Here is an 18,981-nt window from a genome sequence, read left to right as displayed (position 1 = left end):
CTTTCGAATTCACTTGGGCGTGACCTCAGATTTCGATATTTTTACGAAACTGACAGATGACAATGCATAGGAAACAAAGGATTGCGTCTGTTACGTTGACACTCGCTATTTCTCTGCGTAATGAGCGGGTAACCGTTATGTCTTTGGACACCGCGCCAGCCGGCTTAATCCCGCAATACACGACCTTATCACTTAAGCTATATTGTGTTTGGTACCTCAAAATTCTGAAGCATAACTGCGAGTCAGCCTGGTTGGAACAGATTCATTATTTAAAAACTTTTTTCGCGCGAACAAACAGGGACAAAGAAGAGGAGCAACACAAGGGCGAGCGCTCGTCCTTGTGTTGCTCCTCTTCTTTGTCCCTGTTTGTTTGCGCACAAGAAGTTTTTAAATGATCAAAATTCTGGCTCAAGCGCGAGAAATTTCACGCATAGCTTATGGTAACATTTTTTATAGGCTGTAGCGAGTTTCCACTTGTGGATAGTTCAGCCAACCAATTACATAGTTAATCACTATACAGGTTAAAATTTTAAACATAGACCATTTCCTTGCAGATTTCTTGTCCAAATATACATTCCATTGCCAGAAATACAGGCAAACAATTGTTGTTGTTGTTGTTGTTGTTGTTGTTGTTCTTTGACGAGGAATTGTGTTGGACATTACAGAACTAAAAGAGCAAAGGCAAGGTTTTTATTGTAATTTGACCTAAATTAATCATGCCAGTCGCGTAGCGTGAAATCTTCTCGGTGGGGGGTGTGTCGCAGGCCGCATACAAAGGCAGGAATTGTAGGGGGTGGGGCGAGAGCATGTTCTCGGTGTGCTACCTTGGCTACCCCACTGAATCATGCGCGTCATGTCTGCTGTTGTGACTCGTTCTTCCACTACTTTCGACGTCACTGGACACACGTACTTGTAGCTTTGCGTTATTACTATTTTCGTACCCGTTTGTTAAAGTATCTAATTACACTAGACTGCTTTGAAATGACGAGTGTTAGAAACACAACACGGTGGCGGCATTCTGAAAGGCAACTGAACCGAGTTACCGAGCAGCGACGTTGCAGTGAGCATCCACCCTGGTGACCAAAAAATATACCATAATTAGGTAACACACTTGAAATCAGGTTACCATGATCCACACAATTTATTTGACGCGTCACTTGAAACTCTTATAAAGTACGTGTTTTTGGACGCAGCTTTACGTCAGGAGCTCCTACACTGCACGTAAAATGATTTACAACCTTATGGGTCCGAAGGGCGCAAAATGGTATTTAACTCGCATTTTTACAAGGTGTAAAGGTGTGAGTCATAGACAGAAGACATCCTTAAGGGTGCAAAATCAGTTACAGTGTGCTGGAATACATAAGAGCTGAGAAATTCTTTTACTTGACATCCACTTTTCGAATTTAGATTATTTTTATTGTGTTTGATGGTACGAATTCGATTTCATTTTTTTTAAGTGAACAATTGTTTACAGAAATTGTTTAAAATTGTGAAACTTAAGAAAACTAAAGCATCACTTTTGAAATCCAACTAAAGGATAAAAATATCTCTGCACCTTTTGAGATATGCAAAGCGTACAAGAGGAATTTATTACACACCCTTTTAAAATAAAAACTCACTTTTTCCAGTACGAGTTGTGCAAAAAAAAAACGTGACCACTGTAACCATGTTACGTAAGCTTTAACCTCCTATAACACATTTGTCGCTTTAAACGCTCTACCATATGCAGCTTACAAAAATGGCGATATCTATCTTGGGTGCCGAGTTACGAAATTTGCAACCTTGTGCTTGAGTTTGTTTTGAAGTCATCAAGTTCTCGCAAGAAGGAACTTAGGCCTCAATTAAAAAAATTTCGGTTCCTAGAGTCAGTAGAAATGAGTTTTCTTCCCTGCGTGAAACAAGTTTCCTTCAAATCGGTTCAGTGGTTGTTTAATGAAAGCATATCGCGGCCTTTCGCGGTTATTTGAATATCGAATTCGAAGTTCACCCGGAGTTGAAGCTTTTTTTTCAAAAGCACTGGTGCAATGTTAGTACTGCGGGAGTACAGCACGTTGACGGAAACTCCGCAGGTGTGGTGCGAAAACGCTCTGCCATCGTGGAACGCACAGAAGATCAAGACGCAAGTGCATCCTCCTAACAAATACAGGTACGCATCTAGTCGTACCAAACGCGTTTATAATTATATCCCTTTTCCGCTTTGGTCTTACCGATATACTTGCGCAGTGATTAGCACCTATCTTACCCATTGCACGTTGGTATTCTGACCATTCATTTTACACAGCGCCAAAAAAAAAAAAACACGGACAAAGAAGGCAGGCTCGCTTCGGCAGCACCCTAGTAAAAACGTTTTTTTTTTTTTATATGGCGGAGTGCTTGAAGACTCTCGCGGAAGCTTCGTGTCATCCATTGCGGTATATATGCTAGTGACTTCAAAGCTTTTCACAGTAATGTCTGGAGATACCTCCCATCACGCGCAGTGTCCTTTGACAATTTTGTTTCTTTTGAACTTTTCGCCTGCCAAGTTGGAGGTGCTGCCCTCACACGAGTATGGGCCTTACTAAAGTGTACAGAGTACTTATGCGAGCACATCAACCACCCATGCGCAAGTATACAAGCTACATGTTTTCTAAACATCTTTATTACCTTCCCGTCGACGTTACAGAGCAGCTTTCGTTGTCAGGCCGTGATGAGAGGTACGGTGACAACACCGTTCAAAATCCCAAATTGCTTTTCGTAGCTTCGATACACCGATTGGCCATTGAGTGACGCGCTGTGACACGTGACCAGTGACCCATCTGAATGCAGAGATAATGGACTCAAACGGTACCTGCAGATTGGATCTGACGCAGCAAAAGTACCGTCATCGAAATAAGCGCAGTGAAGGCGCTAAGTGACCCTTGTTTCTTCAGGGGGGGGGGGGGGCGCATTAAATGTACAGCAAACATCCAAAGCTTGACTTGTAGAAAAGAGGGTCGTCGTACTCACACATCAACTTCTACCCTATCAACCTTAATGGCCCCGCTTGATGGAAACTTTCCTGCTTTTCTATGCTCTGTCTGATGACACTGTGCAATTAATGCACCGATGGTAGCTAGTGAGCTCGTATACTTTTATACGAATGAAGTATCCAACATAAGCACATGAACGCTAAAGTCGAACATGGTGCTTGCTCAGTACAGTTAGTAACAACCTATAAGAGGACGTCATACGCCGGCAGGGTATATCTGTCGCAGCAGAGAGAACAAAGCGTTCGTTTGTTAAAATCGGGTTGTCTGAAAAATATTTCGAAGCATAAAGCTAGTTGGGAATCTAAATATGCAGTGCGATCAAATCTATGTTACAAGCTAAGTGTGAATGCGATGTGCACGGCTCCCCATTAGGGCACCTAGAAATGCGTCGGTAACGAGAGCACAAACCTCTATCGCATGTGAAATTTACGGCAGACTCTCTCCTGTCGCAACAATGCTGAACGTCCGACACTTCGATTTGCATTACGCGATAACGGTTTTCGCGCTTTCATTTCGTCTGTCTTTTTTTGATGTGGAGAGAGAAATTCTAGAATAAGTATTCTGATCCGCTTTCAGGGTGAACGTGCCGCTCAAGAACTTGGAGCAATTTACCGCTGCCTTCATGTGCAAGAAGGGGAGCGAAATGCGCTTACCCGACGCCGACAGATGTGTCCTGTGGTAAATGACTACGGTTTTCTGGTTCGTGAACGTGTGCTGGCTTTAATTATCGGCAAATATCTGTAATAAAACAACGGATGGAGCTTCTTTCTGAAGAATCAGTACAGCTCGTCGGCGTCAGTACAAGCTCGCTGTACACCCCAACTTGTAACATTAAAATTTGATGAAGGCAGTTTGTTGAGTTGACTCTCTTAAATTTTAACCACGTAACGCGCCCACTTGAGAAAATCCACGCAGTGGAGATGCACGTGCGCTCAGGCTGTGTTCCGAGAGAAACAGAAGTGTAATGATAACTGAAGAGGTTAGCCCGTATAGTTACAGGTTTGACATTCTACCTGGTGTGACGTGTAGTAAGCAATGAGAGAGAGACTGAGGTGAGAAAATTGAAAAGTCAAAACGTACACCTAGAAACACACACCCTAACCGCACTATAGTAGTGTTGTCTTCTGTATTCTGTTATCGCGGAAGTTTTCGTTTGTCCGGTATTCTGGTAAACGTAAGCGCACTGGTCGTTTTGCCGGATGAGCGGACGCGCAAGCGTGGACGGCCTGCACGGTGCAGCCACCTGGTGGCGCAGAGCTCAACCAGACAATTACACATAATATTGTAGTATTCAAGTGTATTTTACTTTGCTTCTGGCGTAAATTTTCGGCAGCAAGACGATTATGATTACGTTGCACCGTAAATTATATCATTGATTGATTAATTAATTATTTTGCAGGCGGATTGGTGTAAACGTGCGTTTTGTTTATAGCGACAAAAGAGAACGTAGATTTCGTATGCATGCGTACGTTTCGACTTTTTTTTTCGCGGGCGTAGTCTCCTTCGTGAGAGAAAAGAATGCCCTAATTAGCACAAGGGTGCAACCGCAACCTATTTATCCACATTTTACAAGCGTGCAGTGCTGTGTTTGTTGCTATGCTTTATCTGACTAGTCCCTACCATCAGAGCGAGAGAGCTTTAATTATATATATATATATGCATGGCTAAGCAAGCTTGGTTAAGCAATCCGACTGCGCGTTCAAAGCTCTCATACCCTTCAATGTGCCCCTTCTCCCAGTGGCAAAAACACACATTCAAGGACTTGAGAGTGCTGGCAACCGACACCACGTGTTCCGTGTACCCAATGTCCAGTTCATTATGAGAGATTTATTTACACCAATATAGGTCAGTAATTTCCCCCTTGTTCGATATAGAGACTAATTCAGTTTGTCCGGGTCCGTTTAAAAAGAAAGCTTGTGTGCCGCTGCAATTAAGAAATAATAATCGCAAACAAACTTCTAGGACAGTTGAAATATCGTAAAACGTAAGCGACGCTGAATGTCGGAATAGCAAAGCGAAAACGTTTTCTTCGGACTCGTGTTTCGATACGCTATATGTCGATACGTCGCTGGACATGCGGGCCCACCGAAGAGCCCGTTCGCCTACTGTCTCAACCCGTCTTAAATATCGGGCAATCTACAGAAGCATGCCCGTTCCGGCGACGTTTCGGCCCAGTAGTCAGTCCCTCTCCATTTGCCAGAGAAGATCCCAGCGGTCGTCGCGCTCCGAGACGTTCCGCGCGCGTCCGTCGATGTCCCTCAGCACGCTGTCCAGCCCGGCTCTCTCTTGCTCTTCCTTCCGCCGGGTGTGCGTCATCCAGACGAGCAAGGCGCATCGCTTGCCGCTGAACACCGGCAGCACGCCGTGCGCCGTCTCGCTCGCGAACGACACCATGCGGCCGCACTTGGGTCTCACGATGGCCTGTAGGGTGGCGTAACAAACAGTCCGCGTTAGAGTAACTGTCGTCGTCGTCGTCATCATCATCACCCTCGTCAGCAACAGGAGCAGTCTATTAATAAAAACCATAGAGTTCATAGAGTTTCTCACTACATTACCTAGAGGGAAATCTGGCGCTGCTGCGCTGTGGTATGCATGGGAATGCCGGTATGTTGTGACTTCGGATTGACATCGTTCTCGAAGAGACAGGAAACCTTGAAGACACGCCTGGCAAGCACCGTTCCGTCTGTCACAATGATTCATTTTCTACTAGAACAGCAAGTGAAAAGCTGTTTTAGCATTATTATTACGCGGAAACATGTTTTGTTTAATTATGAAAACTTGTTATTGCGTGTACGACTATATGATATGTAAAAAGTATCAGCGGGCCGCTAAAGTTGGAGGACATACGACAAGGTTCGCGCTCGCTTTGAAACAGTTGGTCGTCTGTTCTTGCTTTTCTTCCCTTGGTCATGCAGTGTCGGTGAGTAAAGAAGTATTATGCGTGAATGGAAACATTTCATTAAGATTTTACTTTGAGAACGCGATATTTCCGTAGCCATATCCACGTTTTAGACGATGCCTCTTACAACACGAGCCTCGCAGACACATATACCGTCATTCCCATGACGGCACGGTGCCCGCTTAGGAAACTCCCATAGACGGTGGCGCCAGATTTCCCTCTAGGTATTAAAGTGAGAAACTCTATGCCATAGAGTTCCCTACAATATACTAGTCTGGCACTGCTGCAGTCGTTGACCCACCATGGGAATGATGCGAAGTGTACATGTATTTGTGTGATCTTTGTGCTTGCGGATTCAGTCTTTTTTGTGGCTTTGTTTATTACTCTTGGTATTCTTTCGTTGTCGTAAATTTCAGAGCAATCTATACTAAGTGCAGAAGACGCTGCGAACACGCACAATCGCTACTAACTGTGACGGTTCAGCTTGTCCAGGTGGCCAAATCGAAACGCGCCACGCGTCTCAAGGCACTGGTATGACCGCGACAAATTCATAAGTGCGTTTCGCATCACTTGTCGATGCGGGCGTCCGTGGCTTAATGGTCTCAATATCAGGTGTCTGTGCAAGAGGTCATGCGTTTGAATCCCGCCGTCGGACAACTTTATCAATGTGTATTTCAAAGTCAAGCACGCAAAACGCTACGTGAAAAAAGTGCCCCCCTGCTGTGGTTTTACCAGATACCACTAAGTTGCGGGGAAAATCTGCATCGGGGAGACCGGCCGCTGTGTGAACGACCGAAATGAGGGAACAGGCAAATAATTAAAGAAAAAGCAGGATATCAGCGCCCATTTCCCTGCGCATTGCACATCGTGCTGTTGTAAGCCACGCCCGCCTGAGGTGACAATTCTAGGTAGTAGTAGAGATAAAACCGCGTGGGAAGTGCTAGAGGCTTATCACCTTCATATCAGTGGTCAAAGTCGAAAATTAAAAGTTATATTATGGGGTTTTTTTACCTACGAAAACCACTTTCTGATTATTTCAACCACCTGAGTTTCTTTAACGTGCACCTAAATCTAAGTACACGGCTGTTTGCGCATTTCGCCCCCATCGAAGTGCGGCCGCCGTGGCCGGGATTCGATCACGCGACCTCGCGCTCAGCAGCCCAACACCATAGCCACTGAGCAACCACGGCGGGTAGTTGAACATCGGTTTCCTTATGTGATCCTGAAATGAAATTGTTAGGTTTGACGCCAACAAGATGGACCTGTCGCTTGCTCGTTGCTGCCCCCTGATGTCGAGAGTGTGCGCGGTATATATGTAGCAAGCTTTGCGCCTAATAAACAGTTGCGAGTGTTTTTTTTTTCTCTAGATGAAGTACAAAACTATCAAAAAAAACTCATATGTGCACATCTAATAATTCCATGTGAGCATATAAATATCCCATATAAAGATCCGCATGTTTCCATATATCATATTGGGAAATGCTCCATATAATCCCCATATCCAAGATATGAACATATGCAGATACCATAAAAACCCCTATGTTTCCCATATATCATGTGGAGTACGACTTATGTATGAACATATTGGAGACCATGTTGAAACCTGTATGCTCTCACATACCATCGTAATGAGTATCTAAGACGTAACCTTTTCTCACAACTAACTTGCATATCATCGCGTACAGATCATCCCCATAAAGTCCACGTTCCTTTTTCCAGAACCAATGACTTTTTTCTGTCATTCGTTCTATTGACCAGAGAGGAATGGAACGCTTACCCACTTTCATTGTCAGTATTTCTGATCCATCTTTATTTTAAAGTGCACTGGAAAATTACGTTCGACTATTTATTCCCTCTACTAGTCATTTTATTGCCTTTTGCTGATCTGTTCTAGATGTTGCTTTTTATTATATGCTGTTTCTACTTCTTCACTGTCATTTGTAATGTTATTAGTTTACTTCATCGCTGTCGGTCAGCCCTACGCATTAATATGTCTGTATGAATTACTCCTGCCACCTTCTGTAACGCCATATTGGTCTTGAAGGTATGAAACTAAATTAATTAATTATTTAATTAATAAAATATGGGGCATATCGCGTATAATGTACGGTGCAACATACCAGTCTTTATATGAGAACTGCGCCTCTGCGAAACACAAGCCGAACTCTTGATTTCGTGTTTATACGCTTGTTTCGAGGCCAGCATATCACACCTTCGTACAAAGCCGTCAGAAGACAAACTTTTCGACTCACCCGAATGCTCGTGCGAGGCGTCTTGGTGAACACAGTTTGGCCGCCGTGAAAGTCGCTGTTCAAGTAGATCGCTGCGCTGCACAGTTTGCAGGAGAGAAGGAACGTGACCGTCACTACAGATCTAATGGCAAAGCACCTTCTCTAACAACAACGGCGGTGGAACAAGCAGGGGCGTAGCCAGGGGGGGGGGGGCTTATGGGGCTTCAGCCCCCCCCGAAATTTTTTCCTGCTGTCCATGCACCGCCGACCAAAGTGACCTCCGGCGCCGGAAATCACTCTGGATTTTGTCTAGACTGTATTTTTGACGCTCGAAAAGACATTTAACCGCGAAGATTGCAAACTCGGGCTGGATTTCGTGGCAACGCCCATACACCGGAAGTCACATAACGCCAAGCAGTCCCATCCGAGCACGAAGTTTCGAGGGCGCTTTGATGGTGAGCGGGCTCGCCGCGGCATCTCACTGAGGCCACGGAATCTGTGGAGCGCATGGATATCAATTGCGAAACTTTATGAGTATAAATGTCATAAGGTCTTGATGTGAAAGGTGCATTGACATTTCCAAAGTTGTGCTTTAGATTTTCAATTGCGGAACTTTGTAGGTTTAATGTTGTTATAAACATTTGACGCCAAATGTCTATTGACTTTTCTAAAGTCTTACATCGTAACATACAACGAGACAAGCCAAATCAACACACTAGCAGACGAGTTGACAAACAGGCAGCGAGGTCCAATGAGACGAAGCTTTGGGGTGGTTCATTTGTGCCGTCATGTCACATAAAAAATATAAACATTTTTTTTAACCTAAGCCAGAACATCCATGTCAAGACACTCAAGCCAGCCAAAGTAAATACGTTCTTATTTATTTTTTTACTTTGACTTTTATTCGCGAGGACACATTGAGCCTCTTCGATTTTTTTTTTGTGCTCGCTACCCTAACCGCGGGCTGCCAGAGCCAACCAGAGCGCATACGTTTTTCTCGTATGGCCCCGACCACCGTGCGGTACACTTTGTTGCGCGTTCGGTTTGTTCTGGCCGAGTGGAATTTCACCGGACAGAGTTTTGGACGTTTTTTGGCTAGCAGACGAGAAAAAAAAACAATGGTCGCTCGCCGCCGTCACTGTGGGGACTCGTAGGATTCCATTACATTCCTTGAGCGGAACCTTTCCGGAAAGTCTTCTTTCGCCGCTGTAGGATACTGAGCAGTATGCGTATGGTTCTCAGTGGACCAAGCATCTCATGTTTTCTTCGGTATTCCTTCCGTAGCCCCATTAGGTGCCTGAAGTACGCATTAGATTCTGGCCAAGATACTTTCCTATGCGTTTCTTTTTCCTTTCGGTGCCTCCGCCTCACAGAAAAAAAATACATTGTTGCGGCGCAGCGAATTGTCGCATGGTGAAAGTTCGATTTTGATACTTCTTTTGCGGAAAGTAATGGGCGACGGGACTCTTCAGTTGCCGCATACGTTTATTATATTATTGCGAAAGCAATTATATGAACACTCCAGGCGCATTCCTGCCATCGCCCTCATGTTTCGTATAAAGTCCAAGGGTGATAACATCGTGACCACGCGCTGCATGCTGTATGTGCGAGTGAAAGCGTAGGAGGGGAGGTGGAATGGGTGAGCCGACGATGGTGGCTCAGTCTTGTGTGCGCAAAGGAGAAAAGCGGGGAGCAAGCGCGCCGCCTTCCGTCGCGCGCAATACATCGGGGGGAGTGGATGGAATGGGGGCGGAATCTAGGATTCTGTGAATCTATGATTGTGCAACGTGTTTATTTGCCTTGTTTGACGCATTATATACAGTTACTTCTTTATTACAGTATTATGTACGCATTATACATTTATTACAGTTATACAGTTATTAGACGCATCATATACAGTTAACTTATACAGTTACATACATAGACTCATTGGAGACTTATACGTATACTTAAATATCTTGTTGCGAGGTTTTGTGTATACATGCAGTGAACTTTGTTTCCAGTGACACTTTTTTGTCCTTTATCAAGCAGTATTTTCGCATTTGCATATCCCATTGTATCTTTGCATTTCTAATGTACGAGGGCGAATCAAATGAAAGTGAGCCTACTCTAACCGCGCAATAATGGTTCGGTTCATTATCTGCGAGGCATGCGCGTAGGAGAACGGCATGTCTCATTTACAAAAGTGACACGCAGGTGTGAAGATAAATGTTCTTTTATGCTCTCATACACTGGGTTGAATATGGTTGCGTCACATAATGGACACTTCAAAAGTTGAACAACTTGGTGTCGCGAAGTTTTTGACAGCTGAAGGTGTTTCCAAAACAGGAATTAATCACCATATGACTGCCGTGTACGTTGAACACTGCATTTCATTGACCACTGTGAATCGTTGGAGCATACGGTTCAAAGGACGTTGCAAAGACATTCCAAGACCGGGCCAAAACCATCGTGCAATCACCCCCCACACAATTTCAAAGGTTCATGAGCTGCTGAAACAAGAACGGAGGATAAGCATCGATGAACTGGCAGACCGTCCGAACATCAGTCACGGTTCGGTTCACGCCACAATTCATGAGCTTCTCGGCTATCGGCTCTTTTGTGCGCAATGGATCCCCAAGATTTTTATCCATCGCGAGAAGACGAAGATGTTTCGCGCTGCCTTGACTCATCTGATCGGGTATCACAATGAGCATGGCGACTTCTTGTTTGCAACTGTGATCGGGGACGAACCTTGGTGCCACTACTACGAGCCTGAAACACGACGGCAAAGCTTACAGCGGAAACATTCGAATTTACCACGCCCAAAGAATGTAAAGGCCATCATTTCCGCTAGAAAGGTGTTGTTGACTTTTTTTTCGATCGACAGGGTCCATTACTGATAGAATTTGCTAAATCTTGAGAGGCTATCAATTGTTTCTGATATTGTGAAGCGCCAGAACGGCAGCGTGTCGCAATCAAGAACGAACAACGTGGAAAATTGACGAATGGGTTCATCTTGCTCCACGACAATGCCTGTCCCCACGTCGCTTATGTGGTTAATACAAAACTGGCAAAGTTCAAGTGGGAAACGCTGCAACATCCGCCATACAGCTCAGACCTGTCACCTTGCGACTTCTACATTTTGGGGCAACTGAAAAAACAGCTCAAGGGAACCAGATACAGACTTTTTGAAGCAGCAACCCAAGGAGTTTTATAAGACGGGAATCACGCAACTCGTTAGTCAATAGGACAAATGTCTAAATTCTCATGAAGACTACTTTTAAATAAAGTACCCCGTTGTTGGCTCATTCATTTGACTTGCCCTCATATATCTTGCAGAACTCCTGCTTTTTATACGTGCTCTCTGTCGCGACTATAACTTCGGTGCAATTACTCACGATACACGAAAAGGGACAGCTACTCCTGCGTAATACAATGGAACAAATGACAGCGCCATTGAGATTTTTCACTGGCCATTGCATATATACAAGAATGTAAGCACGGTTCTTGAATGACAAAGTTTCTTTAAGATATTTGTGCTCAACTTGTTCAGTTCATTGCCTTTTAATTTTTCATATCAGCGGCATGCACTGCTTTCCTGGTTTCGAACTGATATAGTTCTAAAGTTCGTGTGATATTTTCTTTACTTAATAAACAGACAAAAAACATGGAAGCATTGACGTCAGTTATGTTGGGCACAATTTTTGGCACATGCGAGTATAATATTTTATGAAAAAATACATATTTTACTTGTATTTACAGAGCGTAGCTTTCAAGAATTTGTTTGCAGCATCTTTGGCAATGACAATGCAGTTATTATTCATGTATTTAATCCCTCGATAAATTGTTTAAGAGGAAGCTATAGCTCGGGCCCAATCCGACGCGGCCTATTCGAATACTTGTAAAACGCAGAAACGCTTTCCTGAGATAATCCTGCTAATCGCTTTTATTGAAATTGGTTGCATTTGAGGGAGTAAGTTAAATCCTAGTGTCTGTTGCAAACAGAACTTCGATTCAGGGCCTGCATTTTGTTTAAAATATTTTGGAAAATTCGAAAGTTTGAAAAAATAGAAGCACGGCGTTTACAAACTAATAGCTATGCATGAAGAACAGATATTGTGGTTCTGTAAATGGCATTTATTATAACAGTCAAAGCGGACAAGTTTGCTGTGTCAATTTGTATCTTACGTTAATTGGTTACGTTGTTACAAGGGTTCTGCAAAAGCCGTATTTCCCCAATACTAAATTTTTGTGAGTTTCATGTGTAACATATTTATTTTGTCCGCTGTAGATGTACTATTAGATGCAATTCACAGAATTGTGATATCAGTTTTCATTGTTGAGTCACGGAGTTTTAAACTTGACAGTTTCGTCTGCCGAAAATTTTCAATTTTGGCCAATTTTTAATAAATAATTGACCTCCTAAATGAAAAATTCGAAGCCAGTAGTCTCTAGAATTAAACTTGTTCTTATAAATGCCACAAACCTCCTCAAATTTGCTCAAGTGGTTGCAGGGAAAAACGTGCAGCTATATATATATATATATATATATATATATATATATATATATATATAATATCTTGGGCCAGTGGCGTAGCCCCCCCCGAACAAAATTTCTGGCTACGCCACTGGGAACAAGGGATGTGTCACGCTAAAGACAGCGTTTCGGCGAGGGCACTCGTCTTCGCCAGGACCTGACGAAGACAATCCCGCTCTCGTCGAAACGTTGGCTACAGCGACTTTCCTCGTTCGACCGCTGGTAACCACTTCAAGCCTCAATCTTCTTGCGAACCCCTGTCTTGTCTTGGATTTCTCAAATGTCGATTGCTAAGCGCACTCAGACACCAGGTATGACCCACCGTGGTGGTGCAATAACTATGGCGCTCGACTTCTAAGCACAAGGCCACGCGTTCGATTGCCACAGAAGGCGGTCGTATTTAAATGGGGGCGGCAAAATAGGAAAAGACGTCCACGGACTGTTAGCGTCAAACTAAACGTGGACAGCGGAGTGCGTGGCCCAAGCGTAAGTGAAGGTATCGTGCGCGCCGTCCAGTCATCACGTGATCATCGACAGGCACGCACATCCGGTTTGGCCGCACCGTTCGGGTTCTCGCATTCGAAAGGAATAAAAGAGAACGGTAGCTCAAAATATCGCAGTTTACGGCGAGTATTATCGCACAGTTCGCCGAAACGATAAGTGCTATCGGCGCGAACTGCGATGCCCGTGGTCCGCTTTCCACCGTCATCGTGAGAGACACAGATTCGCTCGTGCGGTTTGGCACTTGTGCGCCGCATTCAATCTTTCAGTCGGAAAACTTTGGTAGCTCGATATCGCTGGCAGCCGCGACGGTGGGCGGCGTGGGCGTGTCGAGCACAAATACTTTGTTTAGCGCAAAACAACAGGCACAAGAAAGACGACAGGACAAGGCGCTGTCGTCAGGACTGTCGTCTTTCTTGTGTGTGTCGTTTTGCGCTAAACAAAGTATTCATGGATTCGCACCAACTAGCCCGCCAACGCATCGTGCGAGCACGTTCGGCCGTTTGACTCGCAAGCGAGCGCTGTGCGGCCAAACCGCGGATGTGCGCCCCTGTCAATGGTGACTTACTGGACGGCGCGCACTACACTTTCAGTTATGCCTGGGCCATGCGCTCCGCTGTTCACGTCTCATTTGACGCTGATGGTACTTTCACATTTTGATGCAGGCTAGAGAACCCAAGTTGGTCAAGCTTAGCCCGTAACCTCCACTCTACGGGCTCTCTCGCAGCCCGAGTACTGTTTTGGAACCTTAAACCCGCGAATCAATCACTGATTTTCAACGATTGTCGATACATCTCCTACGTGGCGTAGCGGAGTACCAACGCAAAAAAAAAAAGCGCGCGTAGTGTGTCACATGCTGCAGAAAGTGTGTCGTGAAAACAGACAAGAGGCAAGAGTTCTTTTTTTTTTTTTCTACCGCGATGCGAATATAGTTGTCGGATTTGTGCGACGCGCCGCATGTCGCCCACCCAGAATTTTGCGAAATGCAAGAGCGCCCGTGTGTTGCGCATTGGCGGCCCGTTAAAAATCCTCTGGTGGTCAAAATCAATTCGGAGACCCTCTCTACGGCAAGCCTCGCAATAAAATTGTGGTTTTCGCACGTAAAACCCCGAAACTCGATTCGTCACCAGGGCCACTGTACACATGTCTAGCCCGGTATCCTGAATGTCAAAACGCGTATGTACCACCTAAACTCTTTAAGTGTTTCAGATTATTTGCCCACTGACGTGGCGCAAGGTCTAAACGCCCCTTCGCGTATACTCCTAATCTACTCCTCCTAATCTTATTCTCCTAATCCTAATCTTATTCTCCTAATCTTATTCCATACAAAGGTTCCGTATAGTAAGTGGAACATCTTGGCAAGTATGCTCCGCTCACTCAGTGTAACCTACGCGGAACAAAGTCAAGAGCCATACATGGTAGCGCACACCGCGGTAGAGCAGTGGCTATGGCGAGGTCGCGAGTTCGATTCCATTTGCATTCCGATGGAGGCGGAAGCAAAAACGCTCGTGTACTGTGCATTCGGGTGCACGTTAAAGAACCCCAGGTGGAAGAACCCCCCTCCCCCCTACGGCGTGCCTCATAATCAGACTCTCGTTTCCACGCGTAACACCCCAGAATTTAAATGGAATAATTAATACACAATAGCAGAGACGAGAATCTCCGCCGAAGAAACATTCCTAATTTAGTTTCGCTAAAATTGCACTAAGTAAACGGAACATATCTGCAAGCATGGTCCGCTTAGCTGGTGGAATCTATGCAAAACGAGATTTAGAACATCCCGCTCAGTGAAACTTAAGTGGAACGAGATTAAGAATGCACTAACCTTTACTTTACGGCTGGCCATGCCAACACGTTTATCCAAGCTGTAATCAGCTTCCAACGATCTAAGCAGCCATGTTTCCGAATTGTCGTAATAATGGTCGGGTCTGCCTCGGCGCTTATAATAATTACTTTCTCAACTTCTTAAAGGACACGTGTTGTTTGGCGCGGTGTCCGATTGGACGCTTGAAGTGCGTGAAAGATAGCAACTCCGACTGTCGGAGCCCTGGTGGAACTTGTTGGAAGCTTGTCGGAATGTAGTTAATCAAGTGACAGGCGACACTTACACTGCACGTGTAATATTAGCACGCGTGCACCACCATAAGCCGGAAGCAACACTTTATACGCTTTCCAGTAGGCCTCCGATGTATACTTACAATCATCGCTCCCCAAAAATGTTTTTTTTTTTTTTGTCACTGCACAGCAGGCTCGAAGGACCGTATAGCACATATCTTTCGCACCCGTCACATGTCGTGCATCCTGCTCTTCGAAATGCATGACCCAAATGCAAGGCACATCACCGAAGTGCGGTACGAAAATGAGTGTGTGCTTGGAGAAAATTGGTACAAACACACGGCCTGCGTTTGCACCTCTTTCCTATAAACACACAGCTCACACGTTCATTATGCAAGAAAGAAGTGAGGCATGCAGAAAAGACACAAGAGTAGAGAAGTGGACAGAAGTGGTGTTGTCCACTTCTCTACTCTTGTGTCCTGTCTGCACGCCTCACTTCTTTTTTGCATAATGAATCCTTACCAACTAGCTCAGCTTTCTGTCGTTCTCAGCTTACTCGTTCCCCCACTTTGGTGCTTTGAGCTACGTACACGGCATGAATTTTCACTTTATGATGGGACAACCCCATAGGAAGCTGTGGTTGTCTTCGTACGGTTGTGATTAACAAAACACCGGGCCCCTCGGTTGCCCTTCTTCTCGTACTTTGCGATGGGCACACATTTAGCTAGCAGATGGCGTCGGCTGCATATCCCGTGCTACGTCGCTTCTTTGCCCTTGCGGCCACAGGCCAAAACGAGCGGTAATAAGCGTGGCCTCCAAGATTGCTGCGGAGCGCCGTTGTGACCTTGGAAACCACACAACAAGCTGCGTGTTCACATTGAAGCTGGGTGACCGTAAGACGATAATAAATTGTATACCTGTAGTCGCGCCAGGACAGAGTTTTCTTGTGATCGGGGGTGTTGCAGGTGGCATTGTCGGCAAAGTCGCAGGTGTCCGAGTGGATGGTGTGGCTCATGTCTCTGCGGTGAGCCGTGGAGTCTGCAAATTTGCCCGTTGTTTCGTTTTTGGGTAAGTTCACGCGGCGTCGCAGGTTTACAGCGGGAAACGCGCGTGCTTAAATATGATTCTTCTTTATCGTGTGCGTAATATCCCAGTGTAATAAATTTTGCCTGCCCGCTGCAATAGTAGCCATATATTCGAAGGAGTTAGACAGTGGGGCACGCTACGCTCACAAAAAATAATGCATAATATTAGAGAGCAGCTCTTAGGCGCCAGTTGCTGCGGCGAGCGTCGGTGTGCCTCGGCGTCGTAGCTCGGCGTAACCTAAAGCCCCTTAAACTTCGTAAAATAGTACCACGCTTTGAAGTATGCCGCCTCCTCCTCCTCGCGCGCTCTGGCCGAGGCCAACGCCACGTCCCTATTGGCCTAATTGCATCACGTGGGCCCTCGCGCCGTGCATCAGCGCCATTTTTGCTCGAGAAGCGTCTACGGAGTGGCGAGGAGCGCATGTTGGCGCCGTTGCTACGCTCGAGCAGTGTAGGCGGCGCCACGGTCGAGGAGGGAGCGTGAAAGAGAGGAGAAAAGAGGAGGAGTGAAGGCGGAGGAGGAGAGTGTCGCTACATTAAGAAGTTTTAATGGCTTTAGCGTAACCGAGACAACGAGCAGGGCGAAGGATGAAAGCGAATGCGGAGCGCGGGGGGGAGGGGTATGAAAATAGCGGCGAGAGAGAAGAGGCGGAAAGCGGAGAGGAGGGTACAGTGGAACCGTGAGGCGGAAAGCGGAGGAGGGTATGACGAAAGCGTGAGAAGAAAAGCGTAGTGGCGGCGACAGTGGCTACGAGACGGTGCCAGAGTAGCGCGCGCGGTCTGGGAGGTCTGTCGGCGGCGGCTGCTCTGAATCGCGCCCGCGCGTCACCCACGCGTTGACTCCCGCGATATCCAGATTAGCTATAGGCAGTCCACTTGGAACGCGCCGCACGAGACAAGATTGTCCACGTCAGCCAATATATGGCGAAATGAAAGCACGTATAGAACTGCGCTCAACCTTCGCGATAGGGAGTATTTCCTCTTTTTTGCATGTTTATTTGGTGTTGCTTCGTAAAACTCAGTTGTTAGCAAAACTTTTGTCGTCATTTCTTCTGCCCCTCGGTCTGCATCTCTTTTCGCGCTGCACTGATCACTCCCGCCATAAGAACTGTATACGTTGCAACTCGCCCGACTTTCAATCTACCCGCCGTGGTTGCTCAGTGGCTATGGTGTTGGGCTGCTGAGCACGAGGTCGCGGGATCGAATCCCGGCCACGGCGGCCGCATTTCGATGGGGGCGAAATGCGAAAAACACCCGTGTGCTTAAATTTAGGTGCACGTTAAAGAACCCCAGGTGGTCAAAATTTCCGGAGTCCTCCACTACGGCGTGCCTCATAATCAGAAAGTGGTTTTGGCACGTAAAGCCCCAAAATGCTATTATTATACTTTCAATGCTTTTTGAAATGGAGGCGCTTTGCTGACTCGGCATCGCGATCCGGCACTGAAGGTGAACAAGGTGCATGTAAAACCTCCTCTTCAGCCGGAAGTATGCTTCCGTGATAAGACGAGTCTTACGGGAAGCCAGGAACAGGAGTCTGCTCGCCGTGGCATTCTCCAGGGACAGGCGTAAGCGCTGAAATAAAAAATAAAAACAAGAACGTGTGAGTGGAGTAACAGAAAACACGTAAAGTGAATCCCATGGCGTTGTTGCTGCTGAGGTCGCGGTTCGAAACCCCACCACGGCGGCCCAATTACGACTGGCACGGGAATGGGACAACGCTCCCGTGTACAGCGCGTTTGGTGCCCATAAAGAACCTCAGGCGCTCAAAATTCGCTCGAAGTCCTCCACGATGGTGTCTCTCATAGCACCGGCGTCGACAGGGGACGTAAGCGATATCAAGCAATCTTTATTTTTTGTATCTGATTGATTGATTGATTGATTGATTGATTGATTGATTGATTGATTGATTGATTGATTGATTGATTGATTGATTGATTGATTGATTGATTGATTGATTGATTGATTGATTGATTGATTGATTGATTGATTGATTGATTGATTCCAAGGAAACAGCGCGGCGTAATGAAATGCGCCATAGTGGAAGACTTCAAAACAGTTTCGACCACCTCGAGTTCTTTACAGCTCATTCAAAGTTCGCTTCCCGGAGGCCGTGGTAAGGCAGCACACTCACGACCTCGTTCTCGTGCTAAGCAGTTATTCGTTGTACAGTCGTGCCTCAGACTTCTTAATGTGGTGAGTATAGCGCGACGATATATGCGCTGATGGCGCCGATTGCTGGTTCTATATAATACTCACATCTATAAGTTGAAGCGCGCTGATGCCGACGAACAGTTCATTCTTTGTGAGAGAATGTGGCCCCGCCCCGTAGCCGTAGCCGACGACTGCCGAATCCTGTACGCAAGCACGGAACTTAGCCTCTCTCTCACATTATCTATCTATCTATCTATCTATCTATCTATCTATCTATCTATCTATCTATCTATCTATCTATCTATCTATCTATCTATCTATCTATCTATCTATCTATCTATCTATCTATCTATCTATCTATCTATCTATCTATCTATCTATCTATCTATCTATTTTAGTAAAGCGAGCTGTTAAAGAACAGTTACATATCTACACGAGGGTGGCCGAACAAGGGCAGGTACATGTCCTTTTGTCGAAACGTTGGCTCCGGGCTCAGGCTTCGTTTGTTAGCCCACCCCTGATCCCTTGGAGG

At 45.7% G+C, this 18,981-nt stretch overlaps 2 protein-coding genes across 6 annotated transcripts in view; one reads left to right on the top strand and one right to left on the bottom strand.

Moving 5' to 3' along the window:
• LOC135906540 (neprilysin-1-like) overlaps window positions 1-3,858 on the top strand; it is a 30,916-nt gene extending 27,058 nt beyond the window's left edge. For both annotated transcript variants that reach the window (XM_065437990.2, XM_065437989.2), the window contains 2 exons: window positions 2,070-2,146; window positions 3,585-3,858. In XM_065437990.2, coding sequence (XP_065294062.1) covers window positions 2,070-2,146; window positions 3,585-3,690 — 183 coding nt within the window. In that variant the 3' untranslated portion in view covers window positions 3,691-3,858. The remainder of the gene's footprint in view (window positions 1-2,069; window positions 2,147-3,584) is intronic.
• A 957-nt stretch (window positions 3,859-4,815) lies between these two features.
• The window catches only part of LOC135906467 (prolyl 3-hydroxylase 3-like), a 25,141-nt gene continuing 10,975 nt past the window's right edge, over window positions 4,816-18,981 (bottom strand). Inside the window, exons 4-8 of one of the 4 annotated variants that reach the window (XM_065437851.2) lie at window positions 18,555-18,650; window positions 17,720-17,870; window positions 16,131-16,251; window positions 8,160-8,235; window positions 4,816-5,429 (exon numbers count right to left, since the gene is read on the bottom strand). In XM_065437851.2, the coding sequence (XP_065293923.2) occupies window positions 5,187-5,429; window positions 8,160-8,235; window positions 16,131-16,251; window positions 17,720-17,870; window positions 18,555-18,650 (687 nt within the window). In that variant the 3' untranslated portion in view covers window positions 4,816-5,186. The remainder of the gene's footprint in view (window positions 5,430-8,159; window positions 8,236-16,130; window positions 16,252-17,719; window positions 17,871-18,554; window positions 18,651-18,981) is intronic. The other 3 variants (XM_065437852.2, XM_065437853.2, XM_065437854.2) reach the window with 3 other exon arrangements.

Source organism: Dermacentor albipictus, chromosome 9, assembly GCF_038994185.2.
Source record: "Dermacentor albipictus isolate Rhodes 1998 colony chromosome 9, USDA_Dalb.pri_finalv2, whole genome shotgun sequence".
NCBI lineage: Eukaryota > Metazoa > Arthropoda > Arachnida > Ixodida > Ixodidae > Dermacentor > Dermacentor albipictus.
Note: the sequence above shows the minus strand (reverse complement) of the source record. Positions and strands in the feature narration are given on the sequence as shown.